This window comes from Mus caroli, chromosome X, assembly GCF_900094665.2.
Source record: "Mus caroli chromosome X, CAROLI_EIJ_v1.1, whole genome shotgun sequence".
NCBI lineage: Eukaryota > Metazoa > Chordata > Mammalia > Rodentia > Muridae > Mus > Mus caroli.
The window spans coordinates 126,360,785-126,371,238 of record NC_034589.1 but is presented as its reverse complement, the minus strand read 5'-3'; the positions used below and the strand labels follow the sequence as shown (position 1 = coordinate 126,371,238).

Below are 10,454 nucleotides of genomic sequence, written 5' to 3'. Positions count from 1 at the left end.
TATATATATATATATATATATATATATATATATATATATGAATGAAAGCAGTTTTCCCAAGTCATTTGATGAAGCAAATTTCATCCTTATACAATCTAATGAAGGACATACTACAAAAAAGTAACAAGACATTATAGTCATGAATAAAGTGGATGAATATTGAGCAAAACTAGGCAAGAAGTAGCAAAATATTTTGTGAAATTTCAGATGAATGGTACATCTTGATGAAGGATGTTTGTGAGGTTGGTCCTATTTATTACCTTGAAGCAGATCAACTTACTGTTTGAAATATTCACTACAACTCACTTTATTAATACAACAAAGGAGAAAAGAAAAGAAAAATTATCTTATCTCAACAGTCATAGAAACAGATTTTAACATTATTTAGTCTCGATTCATTTAAAAATGTCCTCTCAGCAGACAGTGATATAGGTGAGGATTGTGTGTCCATTGTGTGGCTCTTTTAATTGTTATGTAGGTATGTAATATTTTCAAATAAAATGTTGATAAAACGTAAAAGGAAACTAATTGTACTTGTCTTCTTAGAGTTAAACTTCCATGTCAAATTCTGGTTGCCCACATGAAAATCATTCAGATTTGATTTTTGCCTATCTAGCTATTCTGTACAATCATTTGACAATATTCCCATGAAAAGTAAGATCTTTACCACTCTATGATCTGGGGTGACTTAACTTGTTGTACCAATCCCTGACCTAGCCATGCACCTGGAAAGGTTTCTGTTGATGTGAACTTGAGATTGAGAATCACTATTGAAACAGCACTCTGGTCTGTGTGGTAGTTTCTAGACTGCATTAAATGAAATAGAAATAAAGGCTCACCCTAAACACAGGAAGCACAATTCTGTGCTGGGTCCCTAGACTGAATATAAAGGAGAAAGCTAGCTGAGTAATAGCATTTTCTCTCTCCTTCTGGACTGAAAATGCAATGCAAACAGATAACTCAAGAACTTGGCACTATAATTTCCCCACCATGACAGACTATGTCCCCGAACTGAACTAAAATAAACCATTTCTTATAGTGGTATTCTCGGGTATTTTATTAAAACAATGTGAAACTAATAATGAATACAACACTTCTCCTAGGCACATACACCACACACCTTGCTGTCTCTATTCACTGCCAATATGACCTTTCCTTTTTTTATTTGATAGTTTAAGTATTTACATTTCAAATGCAATCCCTTTCCCAGTTTCCCCTCCAGAACTCCCATCCCATTCCCTTCTCCCCTTATATGAGAGTACTCCCCACCCACCCACCCACCCACTCCCACTTCCTTGTCCTGGCACTCCCCTACACTGGGAAACTGAGCCCTCACGGGACCAAGAGCCTCTCTTCCCATTGATGCCTGACAAGGCCATCCTCTGCTACATATGCGGCTTCAGCCATGGGTCCCTCCATATGTACTCTTTGGTTGGTGGTTTAGTCCCTGGGAGCTCTGGGGGTCTGGTTGGTTCATATTGTTATTCCTCTTATGAGACTGCAAACCCCTTCAGCTCCTTCAGTCCTTTCTCCAACTACTCCACTGGGGACCCCATACTCAGTCTGAAGGTTGGCTACAAGCATTTACACCTGTATTTGTCAGCCTCTGTCAAAACCTTTTAGAAGACAGGTCCTTTCCTATGATGGTCCTCCTGCCCTTTTCCAGCCCATTCTGATTCTACTTGGGTTTAAGAGACTTGATCTCAACCTCCTATTCTTCTGTAGAATTAATCTCATCCTTCTCCCACTCATCTATCTTTAGAGTCCTGCACTATGAAACTTGAATATTAAATCCAATTTTCTTGTGTTATTCACCAAGAGTTCCATTTGTAACATATTTGAATAAGACTACTTACTTTCAATTAGCTGGATCACTTAGTTTTTCATTTTAATTTTTAATGTATATGAGTGTTTTGTCTGCATGTATGTCTGTATACTAGATGCATAATGGAGGCTAAGGTCAGAAGATGGCATAAAATCCTCCCTTAGAACAGGCATAATTACAGATGACTGTGAGCTACCATGTGGATGCTGATAATTGAACTAATGTCCTCTAGTACACTGACCATTTCACATAACTTCTGAGAAATCACCTCAAGTCTGAGATAGGCTATTTTTTATTATAAACTTAAAGCATCTTTATAGGAAAAAAATTCCATTTGTCTATAAATGTGAAAATTCATCAGAAATTCTATTTCAATTTTAATCAGCATAAGTGCACATTTTAAACATCAGTATTTTCTGCTTTATTAGTTACTATCATTTTATAGTCACATTTTAGTATACGAATATTGCCTAAATCCAAATATCATCTTGATAACTATGTATTATTCCATTAGTTTACTATAATTTTATTAGCCATTCATTTATCTCCATAAGATTAAATAGTTTTGACTGAGTAAGCTTTCATTTTGGTTCCTTCCTCCCACACACTAGGGCCAGTAGAATGCTGCATGCTCAGTAAGAATTTTTAATATGCTATGCCTGTGGCCATATAAAACCCAATGAATGAGAACTCTAAAATTATTTCTCTTTCATCTTCTCCACTAAGCATTTCATTGAGTGTGATCCAGACCACAAGTTCAGGCTAATGAATAATGTTCTGCCTACTCTCAACTTGTTCTAAACTTTGTCTTTCATTCGAAACTTCCTTGTGCAATACTTCTACAGACCTAGGCAATCATTTCCTCCCAACAGTCCTTTTCCTCAAAACTCTAAATTCCGCTGGAGAACTCACCCTAACTAAAGAAAGTAAAATACTCACGTACCAAGTATCAGAATGTCTTTTTACAGATAAAGATAGTTGGGTGGCATTTTTCTCCTTGATCATAGCTCACTACAATGAGTTTATAAAATGATAATTGAGTACCATCTTGTTGATATTATTGTTGACTCTGTATGAATATTCTTAAACCAGCTTTACTTCTGACCCACATATTTGAAACAAAACATCAAAGAACTTAAAGAAAGGATATGTGATGTTATTCAGAATTACATAACAATCTGACTCACAAGAGAAGTTACTTTGTTTACACTTGGAAGGGGGTTGAAAAACTCTGGCTTATTCAGTCAAGTTAGTTCATATAACCCCTATTTCTGCCTTTAGTGTTTGCTTTTACTCCTCTGGTAATTTTAAAGGTTGTCCATTTCTAGTGAAAACAAGCAGCGACCCACTCATCAACAACCAGGAAATGCCAGAATATCATAAATATCAAATTCTCTCATTACATAAAGTTGAATGATACTGTTTAATCTATCCAACCATGTAAGTGCCTGGTGTGTGCCAGTAGGCATTCACATCCTCCTCACTACATTGTTCCTGATTTATTTAAGTATTTCATTAGCTTTATTTACAATAGGCAGATCACAGAGAAGTTGATCACTATGGTCATCCTACAGATAAACTGACTGCATGATGATCCACTTTTGGTACAAACTTAAACACATACTCCTGCAACACTGATGCTATGTCCTTTGATCTGACATCCAAGCTGGAAGAGCAGAATACCAACAACTGCACAACACAGCTTACAATTTTGTACAGCAGCAACAGAAACAGCAATAAGGGCAGCAACGAAAATCCAAGACAATGTAAGGGGGGCCCAAATGATAACATTCACACGTATTCCACAAACATCATTTATCAAATTTTAAAATGCAGCAAATTAGAAGATTTTGAGTGACCTATTTCATGAGGAAGAATAATTTCTACAAAGCATACTATTAGAACAGATGCAGAGATCCCAGCCAAACTTGAGGTACTTTGTTGAAGAGTGGGGGATAGAATTGAGTAAGCCAGAGGGAACTGTCAAGAACACCACAAGAAGACCTACATGGGAGCTTACAGAGAATGAACTACCAACCAAAGAGCAAGCAGGAGCTGTACCTAGGACACCTACACATTTATACCAGATATACAGCTTGGTCTTCAGGTGGGTAACAACTGGAGCAAGGGCTGTCTCTGACTCTGTTGCCTGCCATTGGATTCCCTCCCCCTACCTGTTTGGGCTTCAGCAGGGGAGGATGTTCATAGTCCTATCTAGTAGTAGATGTCCTTGGGTGGGGCCTCCCCTTCTATGAGGAAAAGGAGAGGGAATAATGGGAGGGGAAGGATTTGTAAGAGTGGGACTGGAAGTAGGGGGCCTGTGATAGGAATGTAAAGTTAATAAAAATAAATAAAACCCCTAAATTAAAAACAAAAACAAACAACAAGAAAACAACTCAGTTTTAGGTATATGTGTCCTCTACTAGAAAGGGAAATAGGTTTTTTTGGCATTTATCTGTATCCAGGTATTTGGCAATGTCTTTCCATAAAGCTTTAAGAAAAGTAAACTTATTTTAACAGAATATACATTCCAAATAACCTTATTCATATGTTAAATTAAAAATGAAAATGTTTATTGACATTATGAGTATAATATGAAGGTGGTAACAAACTCACATTTAGCCAACCAACTCCAGTCCTGTTATTTCCTATATAAGTTGGGCATGCCCACTATGACATAGAAAGACAGTATAGACGTTTTTCCCCATAAAAACTGCACATCTTAGAAAACAATGAGATTTGTTACTATATATTCTTGGAGGTGATTCTTTTTATACCTAGTTCAGTCATAAAACACTTGCCAAATACACATGAGGCCTTGCATTCAGTCCCCAGCACTGCAAAATAAAATGAGATCAAGAGAAAGACGGAGAGGGAGAGGGGAAGGAAGAAGGACAGGGAGAGGGAAGGGCATGGGGAGAGAATTTCCAACTGTTAAGTCATTTCTCAACATTTGGCAAGTACAGAAGTAGAAAATGTTATCCCTTATACTTCTGTCTGCTGCATAAGAGACACTCTTGGCATTAGAAATGTAAGGAAAGGGATTCCTGTCTAGAATAAACCACATGGAAATGATTAGAGCTTCACGTTGGGACCTAAATAGTCATAAATGCTAGCGAATAATGGACTTAATCATTGTACTGTTTTCAACTCAAGAGAAGGGAAATTAGAAGAAAAATAGAAGCTCTGAGTTTTCTTGACAATGCTACAAAGAATAACCATGTAAGCTTGAACCTGGATCTCTTTAATTAACAAAAGCAAAAAACATCATAAAGTGCATGAAGCAAATGTGAGTGCTAAAGATTTGATGAAACATTCTTCAGTGTTTTTCAAGGAGAAATGTATTCAAATCTGATGATCACACAGAGAAAATATGTACATTTCTACATAAAATAATAATTGCATAGTAATAATAGTAGTAATAACAGATGTGTACTGATGCAATGGAAAATTTTGATGGGATAACTTAACAGAAGGGAGGAGTGAAAAGACCTGCTCCCCCATTCTCATCACCTATGACCCACTCAGCATTCTTTACCCACTGTATACCCAATTTTACTGTATTGTGAAATTAAACAATAAACAAATATATAAAGAAAAAACTGTATATAAGCAAAGACAAAACTTTATTAAAAACTATCCAGTTTTGCATGAGTCAGCATTCACCTAATAGACTTTTCTGTCTGTTCTCTACACACCATATGGAGAAGCAGGAAGACTGAGGAGGAATAACACTGTGCATATTTAAAACTCTCCCACTGCCCAGACCTACAGGAAGACTTTCTTCCATGTCATCATTGTCATTGGGCCAAAGCAAGTAGCAACATGATGTGGAAACAAAAGACTGAAAGCAATAGAAAACCCAAGTGTCTTACCTCAAGTAAATAACTTCTTGTGTAAGATTCTTTAATATAGACACATGCTCTTGACCTCACTGAGAAAGCAAAGCTAAGATCCTCAGGAAATCACAAGTGAACACAAAGAAGCAAAACATTAGAAAGTTGATCTCTGAAAATCAGCAGTATATCAATAACCTTCTCTATGTATAATAAGCTTAAATAGTCTGACTCTTCGTGAATGAACAAACCACACGTTAACAATTTGTCTGTTTTGCTTTTATTGTGGGTTTTGCTATAATTAAACTATCACAATGTAGATAGCTTTTTAAACACTTAACTCCTTTTCTTCCCTTTCAGGCTTGTGCTACAGACATCATAACATAACTGACTGAGAAAAATGGGATCTGGTCCAACAGGTTACATTTGCTAGTAAGTAATCTCTGCGAGTGTTTTACTTCAGCAACAATCAATCTGAACCAAGACTGAAAGGGAAAACATGACTTGAAAAGAACAAAAAGAAAAGGCAGTCAAAAAAGATTTGCCAAGTTGGAGAGTTGCTAGACTAAAGCCATCCACACAAATGGAGCAGAAAAGAGATCCTAATTATTCTAGTGTGATTTAAATGGAGGAGTCTGTAACACAAAGACACGCCCATGCAGAGCCAGACTTCAGTCTTGTTCTTCTCTTTTATAAATCTAGTCAACAATTTTGAAACTTATTAATATGCTATTAGCTGTACAACACTCTTTATTTTCTATTTCAAATAGCAAGTACATTTAACCTCAGAAAATAAGCACTAAACTCCAAGCCTAATTCAGGACATACTGTTTTGAAAGGTTAGTATGCACTTTGTTGCTATGATTTTAGACTTAATGATAGTAAAGTGCATACCTTTGATGGAAATAATGGAAGTAGAAGTCTGTAAGAAAACCCTGGCTTGGTTTTTAGTTTTGATATAATAATGCATTCCTCAGTGTAGAATGGTTATATTCAGAAAATCAATTGCTAAAAATTCATGCATGTTTTGTAATTATAACTAGATATGTAATCAGAACGGAAAGACACATCTCCATATGTTATTAAACAATTATTAAGATTTGATTAAAATATCTACTGACAGCAGCTAATCTTTTAGTATAATCATGATTGGCTGCCAGACAGCCATGTTCTAGGAATGTTTCTGCTCAAGAACATTTCTTTTCATGAAATTACTATTTGAAACTGAATCCTTTAAATGTCTTTGATTAGGAATTCCATGCAGATATGGACAGCTCATTGATATTTTTCCAAAACATCTCTTCAAACCATATTGTTGTATATTGAATTAGAACGCAAATTATATGTAGTTTTTAAAGTTTTCCTCTCTTCTAATTTATAAATGTTTGCTCCCAGGTGGTTACTCACCAGTAAATGTAGCCAACTGTAAATAGCCCTTTCATATTTTGTTGTCCACTGAGAGTATGCTGGCCATTGAATTTTAACAAACTTCCACTGGTTTCCCAACTTTTTCTCAGTGGTAAGCAACAAACTTCATTTTTACTTTGGCTGCTTTCCAATGGAGCTAGAATATAAGAGCTTCTATTTAAAGACATCCCTAGTTAAATACATAGGTGACCTATGAATGCTCAAAAAAGAAACCCAAACAAACAAACAAACAAACAAAAAACTCTGCACACTTTGGCCATATAGCAGGAAGTCACCAGCAACATACCAGAATTTCTTTTTGACACCATCTTCAAATTTGTACTGACTGCAGAACAGACCACCAGGGCCAGAAGAAGTGGCAGCTTCATTGTTCAAGTTCTCTGGCAGCTGAAATACAAAACAGAAGAAAATAAAATTCTGAGCCACATACACACGTTTGCCTCAATGAAACCATAGCTATAAATTGATACCCTTATCTGGAAATACAAAATCCTCTGAAATGCAATTCAAAAATGTTCAAATGGTAATGTCTACAAAAAGATTATAAACATATAAAGGTCCTGAACATGAAAAAAAAATGTTGATTCCGAGCATTTCAGATAAAAAAAATACCCAAATTTCTACTGTATTTTTCAAAGATTGACTACAGAAATGATAATTTACTGACATCTGGCTTTATTTTTATGGAAATGGAAGAAAGTTTTGAAAGCTCAAAGTTAAATGTGAGAGAACCCAGCAAAAATCTTCTCAATGGTCTCAATTAGATGCAAAATGAAAATTGAAGTCTGTCCTTTTGGCTTTCAAGGGCATGAAGATGGGCTCCTCAGTTGTTTCTTTGATCTGACTTTGTGGCATTATTCTTCTATTTGGTTATAGCATAATTATTTGGATCATGTCATTTGTCTCTGGATATTTAAAACCACATATAATTCTCATGCCATTTGCACTTAGCCTTTATCCTGAGCTATGTCTCCCTCATCTTCATGAAATTAATCTCCAAATAGCCTACAGGCATCAGATTCACCAAACGACTTCACCAGACTAACCAACTTTAACTCTTGAGCCTCTTGCTTACTACTTTTTTCCCCTTATTTTTCTTTCTTTCCTGCTCCTTCCCAAGAACTGATCCCCATGGCGCTTTTTATGCCCCAGCCTCCAGAGTACCACCATGCAGTGGATTATTACTCGTCTGTTTTAGAATCATCAGAACAGACAGCTCTTTTGTTTATTTATATGACAGGATGACATTTTACACAATGGTGACATCCTCATTTAAAAATGAATAATACCCAGTCTTAAGCATTTGGATTGAAAGGGCTTAAAAATGAAAAATAATAACAAAAGTGTGAACTTAGATGGGAGTAACAGGGAAAGGGGGCTCTCTCCAGCACCATCAAGGGACATTTTGAGAAAAAGAAACAATTTTACGGGTTTCCCAAGTGAACTAAGACTTTTCAGTTGATGTTCAATCATCAGAAGATGAGAAGCAGTGTGATGCACAAGGTTTATCAGAAACCCAGGATAAGTGATGTCAAAGAGGTTGGAACGGTGAAAGAAACCATTGTGATCATTGGGATAATGAGGGGAAGAAAACCTAGGTGGAAAAGCAGGAAGGGCTGCTGGGTAATATTTAATGATGCTGAATATTGTTTAAAGATTTATTCTTTTATAATGGATTTGTACTTGAAGGGCATAAACCTCACCAGGTTATAAAATTATCAGAGTGATACCATGTACTGTGTGGCATTCCATATTTCCTAAATTCACCTCAAAGATCCATTTGATACATTTTTTTTCTGAGTCAGGTTTTCTCTGTGTAATAGCCCTGGATATTCTAGAACTCACTCTGTAGACCAGCCTCCTGAGTACTGGGATTAAAGGCATGCAAATTTTCAGAAAAGTTCTGGGTTTAGCCATTACTCAACAAATCAACATAGCTAGCTCCTTATTATGATGCCCTTAACTCACCAATAAACAATAAGGCTTAATAAGGAGAAGTTAATCATCTTTGCATAAGGACAACAGATCACTCTGTGCTTATTGTCATGCATTCCTACATTATTATCATACTTTTGTATCCCTGCTACAGGGATAAAGAACTCTGGGAGAGGCAAGTGGGCTGGAAACTGCCAGGTGACAAGGGGACTAAACTATTTCTTGCCTATTCCCAGCACAGAGAAGACAAATTTGCATCCAAATCTTCAAGGTTGTGGGCCAATAAATATACTATTTTTGCCAAAAAGCTTTGCAACATGAAGCCAGATGTGTGCACAAGAAAGGAGAGTAATAGGGTGGTCTCACTTCCCAATATCCAGAGTGGATATTTGAGCAACTCTCTCATCATCAGATTATCACAGCAACTATTTATTTATATACTGCCCAAAGATGGCCAGGAAAATTAAGTCTGGTCAATCAATGGAAGCTACACATAGTACAAATATCTATTTTCTCCATTGCTCATTCCCAAACACTTTCCTTTCAGGAAGGAATGATGGTATGGCAAAGGAAGCAAATACCATACACTTCCAAAATTCCTAGACCCTAGAATAATTTGTTCACTCTGTTGGGGATTAAAGGGGTTATATTGCTATCAGATAGTAGTTTGGGAGTGAATAAAGACAAAGGCCCTAGATAAAGAATGATGCTCATCCAAATTCTGAAAGCATATGAAAGGTTATAGAATCAAACTGACATATTTATCAATGTTTTCGTCTCTTAGAGAAAGGATAAGTGGAATAAAGCATAGCAAGTGGTACCAAATGTGGAAGTAATAATGTTTATATTCTAAAAAGTTGAGACATTTCGTGATTAAGTTCCATTTGCTTATTTGTCTTTTTCTACTCTCTGCCCATTGTAATATGTGCTTCACAAGGGAAGACACTTAGTCATTACCTACTGTACCTCCAGCTCTTTTTATTATTATTATTTTTTATTAGGTATTTTCTTCATTTACATTTCCAATGCTATCCCAAAAGTCCCCCATACCCTCCCCCACCACACTCCTCTACCCACCCACTCCAACTTCTTGGCCCTGGCATTCCCTTGTACTGAGGCATACAAAGTTTGCAAGACCAATGGGCCTCTCTTTCCACTGATGGCCAACTAGGCCATCTTATGACACATATGCAGCTAGAGACAGGAGCTCCAGGGGGTACTGGTTGACAAATGACTTATGGTCAATGAAACTTTAACAAGTAGAACTCAGCCCTACACAGATATGATATTAAGTGTTCAAGACTTCAAATGAATAGAACATTTTAAAAATATTCATTTGTTTAAAATAAAACATTATTTATCTAAAATATAATTTTCCGAACAACCCTCTTCCGGTCAGAGAAGCACCTGGGCAGCTGGGGCGCAGGGTC

The 10,454-nt window shown here is 36.4% G+C and overlaps 1 protein-coding gene across 1 annotated transcript in view; it reads right to left on the bottom strand.

Annotated features, from left to right (window-relative positions):
• The window catches only part of Il1rapl2 (interleukin 1 receptor accessory protein like 2), a 1,226,021-nt gene that overhangs the window by 1,134,680 nt on the left and 80,887 nt on the right, over positions 1-10,454 (bottom strand). Inside the window, exon 2 of the mRNA XM_021152978.1 lies at positions 7,376-7,476. Within this exon, the coding sequence (XP_021008637.1) occupies positions 7,376-7,457 (82 nt within the window). The 5' untranslated portion in view covers positions 7,458-7,476. The remainder of the gene's footprint in view (positions 1-7,375; positions 7,477-10,454) is intronic.